The sequence below is a fragment of the Cryptotermes secundus genome, unplaced genomic scaffold (genome assembly GCF_002891405.2).
Source record: "Cryptotermes secundus unplaced genomic scaffold, Csec_1.0 scaffold5, whole genome shotgun sequence".
NCBI lineage: Eukaryota > Metazoa > Arthropoda > Insecta > Blattodea > Kalotermitidae > Cryptotermes > Cryptotermes secundus.
In genome coordinates, this window is record NW_019724742.1 from 5,725,140 (window position 1) to 5,747,168 (window position 22,029).

Below are 22,029 nucleotides of genomic sequence, written 5' to 3' on the forward strand. Positions count from 1 at the left end.
GTTACCTTACCGTAACCTCGATCACATGGGAAACTTCAGTCAGCTGATTCGGCTGATTCGGAGTAATGATTTAATGCAACTGCTCGTGAGCGAAAATTGTGTGGACAGCATACTATAATAAAATAATTAAGTTAATATTATACGAGTCTTTTACTGATGTTGAAATTTCGTATAAAATGAGTGTAGTTTAGAGTGAAAGTGTATGATCAGAATTGACAGACTTCATAAAGAGTTATCTGAATTTTAAATGAACTATCAGCATTGTATCCTGAAAAAGCTTTTCAAAATGAGGTATGACCAAAGGCCGACGGTTCTTACCGCATACAATGTAGGTGTATACGACTCATGTTAGTAAAGAGAAGAATTAGTGTTGTAGCTGTGGACACGAATTGGATTTTGAATCATGTTATATGGTATGTAATCTGCAATATGCCCAAAAGTGAGAATATCAAGGACACTATTAGAAAGGACTGCAGAAGTGAGTTTTGTTATAGGGGTAATATTTTAAAATATTTCTGATTATTGTCGTGTTTCCGCCCCTATGTATAATTTCTTATAAAATTGTGCGCATAGTTCAATGTGACACGTGTTGGTTAATTTTGACATTATTTAATGCATTAGTAAATACTGTTGCATTAACATAAGGGAAGTCACTTTATGATTCATGCGGGGTCGTAATGAAATATCGTATGTTTCTGAATAAACTTAGGAATTTTGCAGCTTCTTGTCAGAACACAGTAGGCGTAGCCAATATGTGTAATATAATATGTTAAAAGACAAATCAGACTTTTGATTTCCCCTATCACTGACTGCTCTCCCAAAAATATTACAGAATATTAAACAATAAAAGAGGGAAGGGGAATTGGTTAGTATAGTGTAGTTCACAGTATAGTTTTAAATATTTGGATTACTGGAGTTTCTGATATTTTTCATCAGATATTTGAAAGAACACTGTTTTAGAAACTGTGTGCTTCCATCCAAAGGGGGAAGGGGGAGACACTGGTCACAGACAAGGAAAGAATATTGTGTTCTTTTAGAATACTAGATGGTGGAAGAAGACCAGAAACTCAGTAGTCCCAAGTGTAATATACCATTTATTTATTTATTTATTTATTTTGTCTCTATAGATCATTGTTACATGATATAGGACAAGTCAGTTACTGTACTTTGGCTGATTACAATAAGAGAATAAAGTTACAATACTTACAGTTGTTTACAATAGGTTGTCAGAACCCTGTAGAAGATTTTCATATAATTAATCAATCTTACAATCACACAATTTACAATCTGACAATTACTGCCATTGGTAGTATCACAAATACTCCGATGAAAGATAGACAGCTAATGACTGGTTAAGTGACTCACTGCTGGCTAACTTGTAACTCGTAACTGCTGCCTTGAGAACTGTCATTGGCGGCTGTGTAGTTCTCTTATAAACCCTCAGCCGGACAACGGGAAAACAGTTACGTAATAGGCACCACTGTTGTCTGGCGCCATGTTTACAGGTGTTACTGGCAACGCTGCCTAGAGTTGTTTACAGCTGCATAGCAACCGCGGCATCCCTTGGCCACGTCACCGATGGCGGGGTAGGGGAAGGAGTGTTGACTTGGCTATTACCCTAGTAATGACAGCGCTCCGATGGTGTTACGTCACCGCTGGCAGGGGGGGAGGGGTGTCCTGCATAGCGCAACACGTCACACTGCTCCCTCCTTACGGCTGTTCGTCCCGAATAGCCTAATGGTGCACCCTCATTCCTTTTCTTCCAAGGATGTGCTTGGTGGGTCTCCTGTTGTTTCGGCTACTCCTTGCAGTGACTATTCTCCTTCTGTTACAATATTTATGGGTATAGATCATGTGATATGATAATTACATGCTGGTCTAAGTTTTTACCATGTGATGCTGGATGAAGGTGCCTTCAGTGATCCATACTTGATGTGAAGGAATTGTACTGAAATGTTTGTATCCCATCAAGGTTTTATGGTCTATCAGTGGCCCTTCTATCTGGAATTGTCTTATCTTTCTCAAAAGTGTAAAATTGCTCCCCGAATTGTGCCATGGCATGTGAATGCAGATAGAGTTGTCCAGGTTTTCAAGAAATGTTAGTAAGAATTATTGGAGCCAGTCTTTTACAATCTGCAGTTTTCTCTTTCATTTTACAAGCTGTTCCCTAGTAGAAGATAAACTTTCAGGGCTGAAAATGTCATATATATTTAAATCATTGGAATGGAAGGGCATAAAATGGCTATATTTACCCTTTGTGTAGTAACACGTTTTCAATTTTGCTAAAGGGGTGGTTTCAGATAATTTCAAGACATTTTAAGTTTCTTTCAAACACTGTTCATTCCATATTAAATTATCTGCAATAACGGTAGAGTTTAAAATTCAGTTTAGCCATGCACATTTTTCTGTGTGCAAGACACGGTTGTTTTTCAAACATTTGTTTGATAAAGTGGGGAAACTGTAACTTATAGTTGTTTGTGTAACTCACATTTAACATAATGTTAAACATTTTATGATAGAGTGTGACAGTGCTTCTGTAACTTATCTGTTTAAATTTAGTATGGTTGCCTGTGTTATGCATTCAGTGAAGTGCATAAAAAGTTGTAAAGAGTATGCCATGTAAATAAGGTCAGGCAGCTGCTTGTGCCTGTTGGTAACAACACAACCACACTATTCCTCAGCAGTTCTCTACAGTAATGACAGTAAAATGTTAATAGTCTGCTCAGATTTAAATCAGCCTTTCTTCACTATTAGGGCATTCAGTCATTTCTTATATTTCAGGATAAACTGCTGTTTCAATAATTGTAATTTCATGACATGAACTTTGAGGCACTTAATCAGTGACATGATGCCTCAACCAGAGCATTGGCCAGAGAAGGCATTCATCACTAGGCAGATTCTCAGTAAACATGTTCCTCATCCCTAGACAAGACTAGGAGAACCCTTAAACTGAGGCTGAGCATGGGAAGTGGCATAGACATAGTAAAAGCACCCAGGTTTCACAGTTCGGCTTCTTGGGCCATGTTATGCCACCAGTTCGAGGTCATGACAGGGCACAAACAACTGGGGATCCCTTGAAAAAGCCATACACTTGCTTGCCAACATGGAGGGGTGGGCCAGTATTCTACATGGCATCCCTACAGAAGCACCATATGAGGCACTGGAGAGTCCCTACATGGACCACCAGCTGACTGCAGCACACCTCTCTTGACTCAAAGCAAACACCCAGCTCGGTGAGACCATGCAGTAGTTTGCCACCACCATTAAGCAGGTGGTCCACTGCACCCTTGTAGGACTTCCTGAACATTACATCTGTAAGGATGCAGCCCACGCATTCATGAGTGTGATAAGGGCTCAAGACATGGAACAGCAACTATTCACGGGAGGCCTCAATCAGGCCCTTCAGCTGGAGGCTGCCAAGATGTCAGCTGGAACATTCATCATGCTCCGACAAGTGAAAGCCAGGGCAACCTGGAGGAACCAGGTGACCACAACTGAATGCTGTGGGGATCAGAAACTTACATACTGGCAATGTGGGTGCTTCAGCCATCTGACAAGAGACTGCTGATAACAGTGTTCCCAGAAGCAGATTTACCAAGACCACAGAAAGGAGTGGAAGAAATAAAGACGGCACCAGTGCTATCACTCCTACCTCTTTGGTGCACATTCATCATGCTGGCAAGACAGGGCCATGACAGCTGAATGCCAAGGGATGGACAGGAGACAAGAATACAGGAACATCATATTATTATATTTCAGCATCCTGTTGCATTGAAGTATCATTTGCAGATTTTTGTCCATCAATAATGCAACAATATTAGCATAGTTCTGTATTTAAGCAAACTGTTGAAGCCATATTAAAATGGCTACACTGCATCAGTAATGCAACAACTTGTTCCTTTTTGTTCCACTTATACTTTAATGCAACATGTTTCGGCCTTAGATGGCCATCTTCAGGTGTCTTAATATATTAAAACTGCTACACTGCATTAATATGCACTAAAATCACATGCTATAGTGCACTTAATGAAATAAAATAAAATAAAATAAAATCCAATACAATTTTCTATTAAAATTTTCCTTACTTTGGTGAAATTGTATTCCACCTCACAAGGGGTGACAGAACCTTATAGTTCTAAACAAATGGACGACACCCCTTGTGAGGTGGAACACAATTTCACCAAAGTAATGAAAATTTTAATAGAAAATTGTAATGGATTTTATTTTATTTTATTTCATTAAGTGCACTACAGCATGTGATTTTAGGGCATATTAATGCAGTGTAGCAGTTTTAATATATTAAGACACCTGAAGATGGCCATCAAAGGCCGAAACATGTTGCATTAAAGTATAAGTGGAAGAAAATGATCAATTTGTTGCATTATTGATGGACTGTGTTATACATAGACGTTTTAATATTAATGTAGACTTAGATGACACTAGGCTGCACCATAGCTCAAGCGATTAGTAGCTGGCTTCCCACCGCAGCGGCCCAGGTTCGATCCCGGGTCTGGTCAAGTGGGATTTGTGGTGGACAAAGTGGCACTGGGGCAGGTTTTCTCAGAGTACTTCGGTTTCCCCTGCCAATCTTCAGTCCACAAATTGCTCCACAATCACCATTACTTATCATCTGGGGCTGGTACAATAGGCCAGAAGTGGCTGCACTACAAGCGACTTAGTCCCACCCCACTAGCAATAAAAAAAAATAAAATAGATGACACTAATCCACATTTAACTCACTAAAATGTTTGTCAGAATGTTTAAAATATCATTAATATATATATATTGTGATATTTCAAACTGTTGTTGGGCAACAGGATGTGGATGTGGAACGCCCATGCCCCTCGCACAGTGCGAGGGAGTAGTGATGGCTAGAATGGACAACTCTCTGGGAGTGGAGAATGGTCTAGTAGAACCAAGCCCACAGGCCCATCCGCCTGAAGGAATCTACATAGCCAGGACCCTAGTTCAAGACTGTCATGAGGTACCGGTGAGGGTCATGAATGCTACCCACATGGACCAGAAGCTCAGGAGAGGATCCCCTCTGGTGCACTGTGAGCCAGTAACTCTAGCGACTTTGCCCAATGTGTTGCAGCCACAAATACCAGACCTAAAACCGAAATTAGCAGATGTGACATCAGCGTCCAAGCCACACCTAAACACCAAAGAATTTCAAGAGCTGGAGGAACTCGTGGCTGAGTACGCGGACATCTTCTCAAGAGACGATGAAGATTATGGAAGGACAAACAAAGTGTAATGTGCTTGGACTACTGTGGACACTGTTTGGATTGTTAATTGTTTTTATTAACAACCTACAAGTCATAACTACAATTAATTATAACACTGTTGCAGGTTTACACAATTTACAAACCCTACACACTAATCTATTCACTCTATCTTCAGTAGCCTTCACTTATTTTCAGTATAACATGGGAGCTATACAAGTGTGACTGAATTACACACTCCCAATACCCAGTGCCTTCTCAGTTATCACAAACTATCACTGAAGATCACACATAAAATCTAATCACGCGTTCAGTTCTTCCTGCGGCTGTCTTGACTGACTGCCTGATTTCTGTTCTGCTGTATACTGGTGAATAATGGCTTCTTAGTCAAAGTCAGAGTCACACTGCGACTGACGGTCAGTCAGTCAGTCAGTAAGTCTTGGTGTCTAGCCCCATCTGGGGCTCATGACCAGATATTAATTACTACCATTTGACAGTTATGATCTTGTTTCTCTGGGGCGCCCTCTCTGATGAGAGGATGGGTCTGTCTTTTGTATATGATGCCTACCCTTTGTCAGCGCAATCTTAGTCCCTTGGGATTTGCGACCATATTTTACTGTCTCAGATTTGAGACTTCTCTTTTCATCGCATCCTACGACTTGCAGGGTTGGCTCCTTAGTTATTCCAGTTTCTCTTATAAATCCTCACTCATACAGGCAGAAAATGCAGCTTGCTTCACTGTTGCATGACGCTGTCTTTACAGAGGCATTGCTTGGCAGTGCTACTGAGAATTGTTTACTGCTGCATAGCAACCAATGTTGTTTCGGGTCAGCACAGCACAGAGAAACACTACTTTCCTTATTGTTGCATAACCTCGTTCCACTGTTGCGTAACTTGGCAACCGACTGTTTATCAAGAGTCTGTCTTCATGGTAACTTGTTCCATATCCCGTTGCACAACAACGGTTTGACACATCACACTGCTCCCTCCTTAAGGCTGTTCATCCCGAATAGCTTAACAGTGCATCACTGGTCCTTTCCTTCCGAGGATGTACTTGCAATGTCTTTTTTTGGCTGGCTCAGTGTTTCTTTTCTTCCCATTGTCCGTTCTCCAACCACTACAATATATTATATGTTAGGTGCTACACGTTTGGGTCTCACAGGGCCATCCTCAGGCAACACACTTTTTAAGGAATCTACTGCACTGTACACTTTGTCAGTAGTATTCTTAATGTGCGTCATTATTATTTATATGTTTTGCTTTCTGTTCCTCCTATCCCCGTATTGCAGCTGCTTTGTGCCCCATTGAGCGTGCCACTCCCCCTGGTTGTGAGTATCTTATATAGATTTGTGATGAGATCTTGAAGGAAGTCGTAGTAACTTTAAATCTGAGGCAGCACCCACTGACAGCTTGGGTGTTCATCACCAGTGTCACAAATGAGTTTATCCTGGGACTGGATGTCTTGTACATCCACGATGCATCTGTGGATTTGGGGCACCATATGCTGTGAATGGGCGACGAAGAAGTGCAACCATATTCATTCCCCAATATGAAGAGGCAACAGCAAGGTGGTAGTGACTGGTTTTGGTAGAGTCGTAGCAGTGCTGCTGGAAGGGAGCGGATAGCCTTACAGGAATGGGTTCTGGGGCTTCCCATCAAACTGGAATGTGTAGAGTGAGAATGCCAGTGCAACCCCCACGTCATTAATATATTATGATGATAGGGTTACAGTCTTCTGGTAAGTGACACCCTATGGCAGTGTTTCTCAACTGCTGGGCCCTGGCATCAATTATACCGGACCCTTATAAAAAAATGTACTGGGCCACAGTCTCACAAAGGTTTAGAACCACTGCCTTATAGTTTAGTATGTAAGTACCATGATGATGCCTCCATTTTCAGCGTATAGTTTCTTTATGTAGAACTGTAACATCCTGAAACTGACACCAGAATTTTATCCTTACGTCTGTGCTGAAGTTGGAGGCAATATGTTCATCCAAATGATAGCATCTGTCTACCAAACCACACAATGCCACATTCCATAAGACTACTGTTACTGTTCACTGCTATGAGAATCACAAGTTTCATGTCATGAAGTGCGTTGCGAGTCCTGTCACAGTGTCTCGTTAGTTCCTGGCTGAGTGTCCACAGGCCCTTGCTTTGTAAAGTGATCCATCTTGTTCATTGTTTTACCAAACCAGCTCTTACTTTATAACAATCATTTCAGAACAAATGGATGTTGGAGTAGTTAAAGTTGCTGAGGATCAGGACTTCGAGAAGCTGAAGAAACTAATAGATGATCACACAGGATGGAGGCTTGATTATAACAAGTCATCAACAAAAGTTTGGACAAAATCTATACCGACCACAAGCTTCAAAATGATAAAGGTACCAAACTACTGCATTCATGTGCTGTATATGTGGTAATAATTATACAATGAGTTTTCTGTGAATGTGACCACAAATTGTTGCACGTGGCAAGTGGGAGAGGTTGCGAGTGCTATGGTTGTCTGCATGCTGCTTACTCTTCCATCCTGAAGATGGAGGCAGCTGGTTCCTCCAGAACATTGGTACCCATATATCAAAATACAATCAACTCTGGTTATCTGGTATCCCAGCTTCCGGAATTCTCAACTGACCAGCAGAAATATCAAATAAGTTTTTTATAAATTTATCCAAAAACAAATTCTCTTATGTGCATGTGTACAGTTGCCACACATTAGTTCTCCCAGCTGCCAGTAGAAGTGCCACCCATCATCCTTCCTCATTCAGCTGCCATTACAAAAGAGGCTAATTAAATTTGTGATCACATTATAGCATATGTGTTTGAAATCTTTCATCTGTCAATCCGCTATGTCACCTAGGAAGATTCCAGTGCAAGAACTGAAGTAAAAAAATTGTCTTAACTTTGTATTGGATTTCTGTAAGAGTTGTTCTCTTGCAACCAGCAAATTCATATAACTGGCAGACCCCATTCCCCATACAAGCTGGATAAGAGAGATTTTTATTATTTAAAGTTCTATCTTTTTCTGCAGCCTTCATTAATGATGTGTGATTGTTTTCATCCTCAAACAGCCAACATCAAGTATGCTAATTATATGATGTAAGTTATTTCACTTTGTTTCACTCATGTTGAGAGAAACAAGTGGCTGTAATGTGGCAGTGAGAAGCAGCCACACAACCACTGAACTTCAACAGAAGCTCCAGAAAAAAGACAGAATTTTATGTAAATAATAAATTGTGACTAATTATTTCAGCTGGATGCTGAAACATAATTTTATGCTATATTAGCTATTGAAACCTACAGTAACGTGGAATCTTTTATTTTGCTGTTCCCTTTTTGATGGCATACACTACATTATAAAGTTCCATAATGTAGCCTTATGGGGTATATCACCTTGTAGTCTGGTAGGTGGATGTCACTGTTGAAGAGGACTGTACTGACTCTGGTTTCAGGGTAGAGGAGGTTCTTTCAGATGACATTGTGCCACAGCCCAGAAGAATGAAACCTCACCTCAGCTGCATTTAAAAGTGTTTTGGCATTAGTGCATTTCACAAAGGCTGGCGTATGATGAATTTAATTGTATTAAACTGAGCTTTTGTGTTTCAGGTTCATACTGTGTTTGCTGAAGTAAGTCCTCAGCAAGTGTATGATGTGCTGCATGACCCAGATTACAGGAAAGTGTGGGACCAACATATGATTGAATCACATGACATTGGCTGCCTTAACCCAAACAATGATGTTGGGTATTATGCAAGTAAGATAGCGCCAGAGTCTTAATGAACACCATTTATAGGATTAAGTCACAGTGTTCACAGACCATCAAGTAAAGTAAAGCTATCCCTGCAGCAGGCCGTGGAGGCCCGTAGGGTTGTGAGATGTTGAGGCTCACACATTTTCTAGACAATCGGCTCATAGATGGCAGCAAGGTTGTTAGCCCTATGCACCAGCCGCCGTTTACCCCCTGGAAGATTCCTGGTACTCATTTCTGTTAGAGGCTGAGTCAACCCCAGGGCCATAGTGCAGCTGGAAAAATTGAAAATACCACTACCAGTTTAATGATATTTTTTTCCTCAGCAACTATAAATTTCATATTTGTTGTGAACCTTTTCCATTTGATGTGGGTCACCTACCAGCCACATCTCTGTTTCTGTCTTGTTCTTCTGAAAGCTCCTCACCCTCAGTATTTTCCCATGTTGTTCCTTCTGTGTGATGTCTTCCTTATCCTGTTGTTCCCATTTTGAGCCAGCCTTCCTCATAATCATCTTCCTATTATGCTGGGTTTCACGTTTTCACAGTAATGGCTGTGAAGAGTACAGTGTTCTGGGTTTTAGTGTCATGTCATCATGGAGAGTTCAATATTACATGAAATATAACTTCCATCTTCAAGGTGAAAGTGTAAGCGAAGCTCAGCTTTCTCCCTGCTTTCGTCAATGTCTTGCTTGTCTTACTCTTTGAGCCTGAGAAGGAGATCATATTCTCCAAAATGTTGGACTGTATTCAAATTGTGTAGCATTACAACCCACAAGACTGTACTCTTTGATTTCCTTTTAGTTTCATGTTCGAAACCTATGTGATTATATCTTTATTCATTCTTAAAACATGTCCATTTCTTCTTATTCTGTTATTCTTTTATTTATATTCCAGAGTATATTTGTCTTTCTTAATACTAAACCAGAAGGAAATAGGAGAGTGGGAAGACCAAGATTAAGATGGGAAGAATGTGTGTGGCAGGACATAAGAATTTTGGGTGTAAAGAACTGGAGAAATGTAGCATCGAATGGAGAAGAATGGCGAGCAATCCTGAGGAAGGCCAGGGCTCACAAAGGGCTGTCGTGCCAGTGATGATGATGATATTTGTCTTTAAATTCTGTCTAATTTTTTAGTTTGTATGGTGATCCTTCTGGTCTTACATACAGGGGATGGACAAAAATATGGAAACACCTCGTGAAATGCATGCCTGAATTGAAGTGTTTATTTTAGCGACGTTTGTAGGTCACGCTGTCATATCTGCCCAATACCACTACCTGTACCACCTTCACAATACATTGCAAGCTTCATTTCTTGTTGAGACAGTGTTCTGTGCAGTTTTTAGTGCATCATGTCAGAGCTAACAGAATCCGAACGCAGGCAAATTGTTGGGGCCCATATGGTGGGTGCTTCCATAACCAAGGTAGCCGATGTTTTTGGTGTTTCGCAAGGCACAGTAGCCAAGATTATGACTGCATGCAGGAGGACTGGGAAAACCACATCCGATAAACACCAGCATGGACGGAAATGTGTGTTGAGTGATTGAGACAGACAAACATTGCGTAGGATTATGACGAAAAATAAGAAGACTACCCTGTCAGCACAAAAACAGTACAAAGGGAGCTCCACAAGCAGGGTATTTCTGGAGGAGCTGCAATTCCAAAGCCACTCATCAGTGATCAAAATGCCACTAAGAGGAGAGTATGGTGCTGAAGTCATAAAACCTGGACTATGGAGCAATGGAAGACGGTCATTTGGTTGGATGAGTCCACCTTCACACTGTTTCCGACTTCTGGCCAAGTTTGTTTGGAGAACACCATCCCAAGCTTACAATCCAGATTGTTTGCTGCCAAGAGTGAAACATGGCGGGGGTTCGATCATGGTATGGGCAGCCATATCATGGTATTCTGTCCGACCCATCATTACCCTGCAAGGTCACGTCACTGCCAATGACTATGTAACCATTTTGGGCAACCAGGTCCATCCCATGGTGCAAACTTTATTCCCCAATGGTGATACCATTTACCAAGATGACAGTGCCTGTGTTCACACAGCTCACATCATCCAGGACTGGTTTTCTGAGCACAAAGATGAAGTGTCACATCTGCCATGGCCCCCACAATCAACAGATATCAATATTATTGAGCCTTTGTGGTCTATTTTTAAGAGCAGTCTGTGCGTGCTCTCCACCTCCATCATCATTAACAGAGCTTGCCAATGTTTTGCAGGAAGAATGGCACAAGATTCCCTTACAAATCATACTTGACCTCTGTATATCCATTCCAAGGAGACTGCAAGCCAGAGGTTGTCCTACACCATATTATTCATGGTAATGTGTTTTTTGTTGGGTGTTTCCATAGTTTTGTCCATTTGTTCCTCACCATCTGTAGAGTGGCCTTCTGTAAAGTACGTTGACTCAAATTTTTTGTGATCCCCCCAGAGCATCCCTTTCCAAACAGATTTCATGAACAGATACTGGCTTTCTCATAACATTCTATTCAGTGTATGAGTTTAATCTCTTCAGGGTACAAGAATGGGCTGATCTCAATTCAACATTGTGTTTCAGGTCTAGAACACAATGTGCTGTATTTGATTTTATTGGGGGGGGGGTATTCTTACCAAACTGTATCATTCATTTTCAGTACTTTTTTGTTTCACCCCTGTCAGGTACAGTGAACAGATGGCACAAATATAAGAAGAGAATACATCATGTTATAATAGGTGCAGCCCATCCTATATACACTGAACTCGCTAAAAGTTCTGCCGTTAACCTCATACGTATTTTGTTGTTTTGCAGTGTCCTGCCCAGCACCATTACGGAACAGAGATTTCGTACTACAACGATCATGGTTAGACACAGGGCAAGAACAATTCATCATTAACCATTCTGTGTTTCACCAGGATTTCCCCCCAAGACGAGGCTTTATTCGTGCAACATCCTACCTGACAGGTGAAATTGAATGTCACAGTCCACAGTTCAGTAAGCATTATATATATGTAATGTCTTTTAATGAAATATTTGTCACAAGGATGTGGGTAAACATGTGTCAGTTTGTACTTGAAGAGTTCTGTCTTCTGGGATATATTGCCATGTAGTCTGGTAAAAGTCAACCAATGTTTTGGAGGAACATATTGCTTCCATCTTCAGAGTTGAAGCGTCGTCTAAGCAAGAAACCATCATTAAGCAGGCAGCAAATACAGAAAGTCACTTGCAGAAGAATATGGGATTATACAGAAGCAGTAATACAGGTCTCTCAGGGAGGAAGAGTTAGATAGAAATAGGAGAGTAAATAGTACCCTCCCCTGGACCCTCTTTATTTGCCACTTGAGATGTCCTGTGATTATGAAAGCATAATAGTAAGAAAGATATGGTACTGTAGAAGTAGGGCCCAATGGACATGTAATTAAGAAATAAGTACAACACAAATAACCAGGCCATGGCATTTGAACAAATGTGGTCACTGATATTGGTGTGGTTGATTACAGGGGCTAAGGCTTAAAATAGTAATGAGTAATACAATATTGTCACATGTTGGGTGTTTGTATCGCGACAAATAACTTCACACTGTCTTGGATGTTTCACATTTATTCCACATTCGCTCTTACACTTACACAGTTTACAATTTCACAACTACTGCCATCTGCAGTATCACAATTACTTCCCCTGCTGTAGTCACTGCCATGCACATGATGCAACTCCACTTGGTGACTGCTGGACTTCCACTCATACTGAATACTAGTAACTCAATACTCACTACTCCTGAATAGTGTTCGCTGCTCCTTATTTAGGCTCGGCACAGACCACATAGAGAACACCTTGCTGCTTGGCAAAAGATATCAGGTATTGTTGTCAGGTGTTTCTACCTATGTATAGCCTAGTGATAGTCACTGCATGGAGTGGTCTGTTGCATGACGTCACAGCCTAGTGGGGAGGGGTGTTTACTGAGCGTTGCGTAATGATGGGAGGAGTGGGGTTACGTGACGTCACTCATGGAAACAGAGTTCAAGTCACCCCTACTTCCTGTTGCGCCATCCACATTACAATATGAATAAATGAAGATATGGCAGTCAGCCCAAGAGGTAAGCCTAGATGAAAGATACATATACCAACCAGGGGGACCCACCATAGGTGAGTAAATTAAAGAAAATGTTCAAGACAGAGATTTGGAAAACAGAGGTCAAACCAGATTCAGAAAACACACACTCACCTCATTGTTTATAAGCAAGAAAACGTACATCTATCGACCTGCAAGGACTCTGATGCAACCAAACCAGCAATCAGCTCAAAGTCTAGTTCTTGAATGAATGCCAGAGAAATTACCTGTAATACCCTGACAGGCAAGAAGGAGTGGGGGTGGATAGGAAAACAGTGGGTAGGAAGGGAAGGGGGCAAAAGGACAGTGTGCACAGGAAGGCAGCTTAAGCTGTTTCAGAATATAGTGTTCGTTGAGCCAGGAAAGAACTTGCGAGCCAACCCATCAGTTCCCATTGACTCTCTCTCTGTTTCTCTGAGCAACAGAGTGAACCAGTAGGAGACGAGAAAAGAGTAACCAGGTGGTGCCCTAACAAGGGCTGACTGTGCCGACATTTAAACATGGGGGTAGCACTGGGAAGGAGGTTGTGTGAGGGTTGCTAGCATATGGTGGTGGTAAGAAGAGCAAAAACAGTGGAGGGAGGGAGGAAAGGCTGAAGGCAGGATTGATGCCCTGACAAGAGCAGTGCACACAGACGCATATGGCCCAGTGGACAGCCATCTAGAGAATTCTGTGGGGCAGATGAGATGATTGCATGCTCAGGCAGAAGCAGTCCACCCCATATGTATTATTGGGCTGGAGCTCAACCTCAGTTGCCTCCCTGATGATACGACCCATAGAACTGGATCTGGTAGAGATGATGCTGGTGTTACTTGACTGGATGCCATGCTTTGTGGCAGCTCTCTTGTCCAGGTGGTGCTTCTTCAGTGTTGCACAAATGAATGGTGTGTTTGTCCAATTTAGACCTGACCTCACTCACAGGGGATACTTTGTACAACTGGGGTCCTCACCCGCAGGTCATTCTTAATTAGCCAAAGGAAACGAGATTTCTCTCCACAGGAGACAAACCAACTTAATGTTGTGCTAGGAAAACATATGCTAATGTGATCAAAGTTCAAACTTTTATAGTATATATTTTAGGCATATTTAAGTTATGGCACCATAGTGTCTGAGAAATGTCACCTTGGAAATGTTTATGCCCATTACACTACCATATTTCATGAAAGTGTTCTCCATTGACTGAAGTTTGAAAGGCGGCTGTTCACTTTTCATCTCCACGTTTTCTCTAAATTCTTTGTTATTCAGCAGCCTTCCAGACATATACTCTCATAGAGTCAGAGCAGGTTATAGAGGATTGACAAGATCAGTGGATTAGTTCTTGAGAAGGGCATATCTTTAGATTTACTTATGCTGAGTTTCATGTAGTTAGCAGAAATGCACTAAACCTGTGTAGTATCAGTGACAGACTTAATAGATTGCATTCTTTAGGAGATTTAATGGGACAGTAGACTTTGATAGCATCTGCAGGTAGTAGATACCTAGAGTAGTTAATTGTGTCCCATAAGTCTTATTAAATACACTGAAAAGCAAGGGGCCTAGAACAGTTCCTTCAGAACACTGGAGAATACTTCAAAAGGTAAAGGAATAATTCCAGAAACACAGACCTGGGAGTGTCTCTCGGTTAGGTAACTACAAAACCAGTTTATATAACCCCCTTAAAGTTCAGAAGCACTATAGTTACAAAGGAACAGGTATGAGGCACAAGATCAAATTCATTGCTAAGATCAAAATAATTGGCATCAGCTTGTCTCCAAGAACTGACCAAAGGGGTAATGAAATTTGGGTAAGTTAACCAAATTGGTGATGGCAGATTCAGATTAAATGAAACCATACTGGCAAGGATTTCATTTATACTTTAGGTAATGCCAAACATCATCATAAGTAACGTTTGGTTATCATGGTTTAATATGTTGGCAGGCTTCCTGATCCGTCCTTCAGGCTCTGCAAGCTCCGAGCTTGGTTATGTCTCCCAGACTGATCCTCATGGCACATTACCTCCATGGCTAGTGAACAAAGTTACCCAAATATTTGCTCCAAAAGTAAGTAATTTTAATCTCCCAGTACTGGACACCAATTGGCAACAATTTATATTCTGCCTCCTAATATAGTGTGCGATGGTTGTGGTGTTTCATGTACAGGCCCTTATATGGATTGTAGGATTTTAGGTTCTCACATCGATGGTTATGAAGAGTTCTGTCTTGTGGAAAATAACACTGTATAGTCTGCTGAGAGTTGACCAACATTTTGAACAAACATGTTGCTTCTAAGTTCATGGTTGATGAATAAGGCAAGCAAAAAACCAGCATGAAAGCAGGTGGAAAGCAAGGCAGCAAGGCGTGACTTTTCATGTTACATGGTAGTATATACCATTATGTTCAGAACATTGCTTTAGGAGATTCATGTTTTAAAGTGACTTTCATAGTGATAGTTTGATGTAACAAAGATGCAATATTGCAGCTGCCTCTAACAGTGTGGGTTCAAAAGCGGAAAAAAAGAAAAGGTAAAGCTATCCCTGTAACAGGCTGTGGAAGCCCATAGAGCTGTGAGATGTTGAGGCTGTGACATTTTCTATACAATTGGCCCACAAATGACAGTGAGGTTGTCAGCTTTACGCACTGGACGCCCTTTACCCTCAAGAAGGTTCCTGGTACTCATTTCTCTTAGAGGCTAAGTCGAATCCAGGGTCATAATGCAGCTGGAAGGATTAGGTCAATTGGAAAACCCACTGACTTTGGCAGTTGAACACGTGATCTTCTGGCTTGTAGCATAGTGCCTCAACCAGCTACACTACTGCGTGAGGATATTAAAATATATGTTGAGGTGTCCTCCAGTGGCATAATGTGCTTACTGAGTTTCTTGAAACTTGGCCAACTGTTTTAAAAGTGGGAAGGGGGAAAATAGACACACACAGTGTGGTGATCTCATGAACCTACATTATTCCCTTAAGGAGAGAAAATCATCTGAATATGGCAGACGACTAAGAATTGTGTTTAAGAATTGGCATTTTCTGATTATAGTGTCATTCTCTTTCCTACACTCTGTTCGTATTCTTATCTGATAAGTTAGTACAGTATTTGGATTATGCAGTGTCAGTGATCTGCTTAGCAACCCACAGCTTCCACTTATCATTTTCTGAGATTTCTGACCTGTAGAAATAAGAAAACGGAAGGGTAATTGGATTGGTCATGTTTTATGCAGAAACTGCCTTCTAAAAGAAGTTATTGAAGGAAAGATAGAGGGGCGGATAGAAGTGACAAGAAGACATAAGAAGATGCTGGATGACCTTGGGGACAGAAGAGGATACTGTCATTTGAAGGAGAAAGCTCTAGATCGCATTAAGTGGAGGAATTGTTTTGGAAGAGACTGTGGACCTGTCGTCTGACATTACTGATGATGATGATGATGATGATGATGATGATGATGATGATTATGATGATGATGATGATGATGATGATGATGATGATGATGATGATGATGATGATGATGCTTTCTTATGTTCTGTGCTGTACATAAACATTGCTGTTTTGTTGTAGTTGGTGAAGAAACTGTTGAAGGCTTCCAAGGCATATCCTGAGTGGAAGGAACAAAACAGTCCAGACTGGAAACCATGGCACAACCCTGAACAAATGACTGCTCCACGCATCACTATTCAAGATGTAAGTTTTGACCAGAGACATGTAACATATACTGCCTCTTCATCGTGTGTGGTTCTGTAGCAGCTGGTTTCAGTGTGAGTTAATTTGTTTGCTATTAAACATCAAGGTTCAGTGTAACATTCCTGCTTCATATTTGGTAGGTTTGGGGTTCAAATCTTGCACCAGAGAGCAGCTTTGCTGGCTAATTTTTTTTTTTTTTTAATTTTCTCTTTGTACCTCCACATAAATGATGGGATAGTACTTTGTATTCTGTTATGGCTCCTTAATTCCATATACTTCACGTTCATAATTCACTGACCATTCTATCATTGGGTTCAGTATAATCTGAGATGCTATGTCTTTAAATAAATAAATAAAATTGTTTGAATTTGGTTCAGTTTTGTGAGGAAATTAATCTACCGAAAGGTGAGCATTAAAGGTACCTAGAAATGAAAACTTGTAACTACAAGTACTTATAACCATTGCACTAATTCACACACTTTACAGTTCTCTAGAGCACACGCTCAAGTGTTCCAGGCCTGCTGTGCCTTCACCAGTCTTGGGCTAACAGGTTCCAATGGTGGGCATTCCCTTCCTCTGGATTCCTGAACTATCCCTGGCCTGAGTGTTGCTGTGGGAAGCCAGAAACAGTATAATGACAGTGCATTTACTCTTTGGGAGTATCTAATTTCTGTGACCAGAAGTTGGTATAAATTTTACTGTGAAATATCCAATTTTTGCACGTACACAAAATACGATTTCTGATTGGTGTTGACCCTAAGATACTTCTAACCTGGGATACCATCTTGTCTAGTAATTTGAAACTAACCACAAGATGAGGAAATACTTGAAAGAGGGGCTGTATGTGATACTGACTAGAGTCCACTCAACTCTTGGACCATTTAGGCACAATTCATGGGACTCAGTTTGGAAACATTGTTCTGGATTGATGACCTTTGCCCCTATGCCATTCCTATTTTTTAATTTCTTGTAAGCAGAAAAGTGAAGTCAGTATAGTGACTGGCTACAGGCTGGACAACTGAGAAGCTGGAGTTCGATGTCTGGTAGGGTCAAGAATTTTCTCCTCTTAATGTTGACCAGACTGGCTCTGGAGCCCACCTAGCCTCCTATACTGTGGGTACTGGAGGCTCTTTACTCTGGGTTGAAGTGGCTGTGGCGTGAAGCTGACCGCTCATCTGCAATAAGTGCTGAGGTCAAGTAAATGTGGATGTATACATGGTGTGGTGATTAATTAGTTAAGCATAGGGACAAGTTTACCTTTATCTTAATGCCTGATCTAATTCTTCTATAGTTATAGGATCAACAGTAATGTCTTCCACATTATCTTTTAGTAATGTATTTAGGTCATGCCACAGATTTTTATAGCTTCTTACTTCTCAGTTATATTCATTTGTGCTTTGTCTCTTCTGCCCATATTTAAATACATCATTTTGTGTGCACTGTTTGGTAAACCATGAATAATTTGTTCCAAATTGCTAATACATCTTTGCAGTTGCACATTCTTGCATATACTCTAACACTGTCTGTGTTGTGTCTACTGTAAATCCAACTTGCTTATTACTGTTTTACTTCTGAGCATTGTACTAGCATGTAGACCCATTGCTAAGTAATGACTCTGTAAACAACTGTCGTTGCTCGGTAATAGCTGTAAACACTAACACAGGCATGGTGTTCTCTATGCCTGTGTTAGTGTTTACACAGGCATGGTGTTCTCTATGCGGTCTGAGCAATAGCTACGTGATGCAACTATAGAAAAGATGTTGGGAGAGGTGCTTTCTATGTGGTATGTGTGGAGGCTATATAGTGAGGAGAAGATGCGATTATGAGAATCTAGACCTAGAGTCTTGAGACGTCACTTAGAAAAGTAGGAGTAAGTTATGAGACAGTCGCTGGCCAGTAAGGATGTGAACACAGAAGCTGAGGGTGTTACGGCATTGGAAGCCGTTACCAGGTGACAACCAGTGAAGATACAGCAGACTGAGAAGACATAATGCATGCTGTACTGAACTGCAGAATGTGTGAATTAGCATTAGTGCTATAGTTATTTGTAGTTACATTCTGTAGGTGTTCAGTAAATCAGCCATCAGTCTAAACCCTGTTTATAGGTGCTCATGCACATGACAGTCCTTTTACAGGGGAAGACTGCCATCCTACTGCAAAACCTCCAGCCTAAGTGTCAGGGCTTTTATGTCAGAGGTTTCCATCTCTTGTGCAAGTTGTCTACAGGTCATATGAGCCATGTGTGCCCTTGTTTTCTGTCAGGGGTTCCTCCCCTAGCCAAATGTTCAAGTTTTAAGGTGCTGGAAACTGGCCTTTACCCTTCCCTCTGCTTCAAAACTGTATTGTCTGATGGGCTGCTCTTCTCAAGATTTGTAACACATGTATATTGGAATCTGCATGCTTCTTAGATCATTGCCAGTCATGGCTGCTAGTCTTCTTCCTTTGAGGCTCAGTTCTAGTGCATCTTTTGGTGTCCTTGTTCTGTCACTTTTACATGGCTAAGCCACTGTAGGCATTCTTCTCCCATTTCTGCTGATAATATTTGAATTCCAACTTTTGGTATGTCTGTATTGTAGTTACTGCATTACACTTCTTATATTTTATTATCTGTAAACCTTATTTGGAAGATGGTGGCCTGGTGTGAAATTTGTGTCTATGTATTTGCCCTTGTACAAAGATCAAAGATCAGCCACTACTGTGTATTCAAATATGCTTGAATGTATAAAATACACAGAAATGATATTAGATGCCTTGGAACGTACCTCTACAGGAAACATGAGAATCCCTGGATCTGGTTAGAACAAGTCAGAAGAATTGCTGTGACTTATATGGAATTTCTTGGCTTAGTTCTCTGTAATGTGATTGCAAAGACTAAGGAGGGCTGCAGAACAGCTTGCTTCCAGGTGAATGGAAACTAGCTATGTACATCTATCTGTCTGTGGCTTTAGAGCCCTTGTGGAACTTGGCTGCTTTTTCAGTTTCTTAATATATACACAGTCTGTAGGACTCCTTGGATGGGGGATCAGCCTGTCGCAAGGCTGCTACCTACACACAGAATAAACACACGGAGATATCCATGGCTTGAGTGAATTAGAACACACGATCCTGGTATTCGAGCGGGCAATGACGGTTCATGCCTTAGTCCGCACAGCCACTGGAGCGCTAATTTGTATATCATGATGTTGGTTTCAGTACTTTATTCCATTTATTCATTTAACTGTGTAATGATGCTGTCAGTATTTCAGATTATAACATTCAATTATAGGTTGATTTAATGAATTTGAAAGGATGTGGAAGGAAACACTTCTGTCCCACATTTGAGGCCCTGTCCCAGAATGTTCCTGGAGGAACCAAGGAAGATCATCGATGTCTAGGATGATACTTGAGAGTCACCTCCCAAACACAAATCAGGACTGTTACCACTTTGCTAGCCTGCTCACTGAGTGCTTTATTTAACATCATTTCATGGTACATGTATTGCTTGTTCCTTCAGACTTCTTCCAAAAGTGCAGTTAATATTGATCTATAAATTGTAATGAGTTTAATTATAATTTTATATTCCAGTGTATGAAGACACCAGACAACATCTTCCATGAGCCAGAGGATTTGGGAGTAGATGTGCGGAGTTTTGGTACAAACTTGAATCACTTAGATGAGGACAGTGAGTGATGTTTTAATGGTCAGGTGATAATTATTTTGCAGAATGATATTTGTGTCAGCTGCTCTGAAGAAAACATTTTCTGTGGCTGTGTTTAGAGATTAAACTTATACATTGACCATATAACTTAAAACATATAACTTTTTAAATATGAAGCAAATCTTGTAAAGAGTACTGATTTTTGCTTATAGTTTAAAGCAAAGTGTGAAGAAAATGTGATTTTCTGAGTTTGCAGCAGCTCACTAATTGGAAATATGCTCTCTGCACATTTTTCTACATCAAACAAAAGATGATTTTCATCTGTCAATTTGTTTCAATAGGGGCTACTCATTTCTTAAGAAATAAGTTCAATGAATATGCATTTGTTTAATTTCAACAGTTTTAACAGTTTGGTTTAATGGCAATTGTGAATGCTAATTGCGAGTTCATATATTGTGATATTGGAACAAGCGGCTGAGTTTTGGACAGAGGGGGAATCAAAAACACGACATTTTATAATAAACTACTGAATGGAAATTTCAATCTTCCCTCGCCTAGGAAAGCTGAAGGTGCTACAAATGAACTGCCATACGTGTTTGTTGGGGATGAGGCATTTGCATTACGTAAAGACTTCTTAAAACTTTCAGTAAAGAGAACTTACTAATTAACAAAGAATTTTTAATTACCGTTTGTCATGAGCATGGAGGGTTATAGAAAACACATTTGGAATAATGGCTTCAAGATTCCACATTTTCCACACTGCAGTGAATTTCAGATTAGATCGCTTAGAGATCATTGTCTTGGCTTGTTGTGTTTTACACAATTTTTTTTATGTTGTTTGTGCAATTCCTATGCAGTGGACATAGTGGATGAAATCAAAGAGAACTTAAACCATTTGACACTGTTACAATGTGGACACAATAGGCATTATGATGAAATGGCAGTGTTATGAGCAGCAAGTTTTTGAGTTGCTTTAATGAATAAGGTCAAGTGCCATGGTGAAACACAATCTGCTGATCAGGTGTCCATGACTGCTTATTCAATATGTTCGCAGCTACTCTCCATATGTGGAGAGTCTTTCTCCTCCATTTGCAACTGGAAAACATGCCATGCTAGTAAGCAGGTTGGCCTGGAAGTGAACTCGGAGAAATCTCAATATACGTTGCTGTCTCATCACCAGAATACAGGCCAAAATCATGACATTGGGATAGTTAGATCCTGTGAAAATGTGGCACAATTCAGATATTTTGGAACGACAGTAAGAAATCAAAATTTGATTCAGGATGAAATTAAGAGTAGATTGAATTTGGTTAATGCTTGCTACAATTCAGTCCAGGATATTTTGTCTTCTCATCTGATGTCTAAAAACGTAAAATTTAGAATATACAAAACTATAAATTTGTGTGTGGTTCTGTTTGGGTGTTAAACTTGGTACCTGACAGTAAGGGAGGAACATCGACTGAGGCTGTTTGAGAACAGAATGCTGAGGAGAATAATTGAATCAAAGAGGTTTGATAGCATGTTGGAGAAAACTGTATAATGAGGAGCTTCATAACCTATACTTTTTGCCAAGTACAATTAGAATGATCAAGTCAAGGAAGTATACCCGTCCCCTTCACTGGTGGCCGCAAGCTGTCTTTGCCAAGCGCTATTGGCTGCTTAATGTAAC

At 40.6% G+C, this 22,029-nt stretch overlaps 2 protein-coding genes across 8 annotated transcripts in view; one reads left to right on the forward strand and one right to left on the reverse strand.

Moving 5' to 3' along the window:
* LOC111862699 (phosphoglucomutase-2) overlaps positions 1–94 on the reverse strand; it is a 33,420-nt gene extending 33,326 nt beyond the window's left edge. The window contains exon 1 of one of the 3 annotated variants that reach the window (XM_023848303.1): positions 11–94. The gene's annotated coding sequence lies outside the window, so the exon portion shown is untranslated. Of the gene's footprint in view, positions 1–5 lie in introns of all 3 variants that reach the window. The other 2 variants (XM_023848307.1, XM_033750761.1) reach the window with 2 other exon arrangements.
* On the forward strand, positions 53–21,290 carry LOC111862700 (START domain-containing protein 10). Of its 5 annotated transcripts, none has more exons than XM_023848310.2 (7): positions 53–478; positions 7,450–7,610; positions 8,833–8,980; positions 11,771–11,953; positions 14,985–15,106; positions 16,601–16,723; positions 20,288–21,290. In XM_023848310.2, exons 1-7 carry the CDS (start codon positions 346–348, stop codon positions 20,390–20,392), a joined length of 975 nt encoding a protein of 324 aa, XP_023704078.1. In that variant the 5' UTR covers positions 53–345; the 3' UTR covers positions 20,393–21,290. The 5 variants fall into 5 exon arrangements, with proteins under 5 accessions (XP_023704078.1, XP_023704081.1, XP_023704083.1 ...); XM_023848313.2 differs by having other exon boundaries at positions 55–413; XM_023848315.2 differs by having other exon boundaries at positions 55–328.
* Positions 21,291–22,029: the final 739 nt, after the last annotated feature.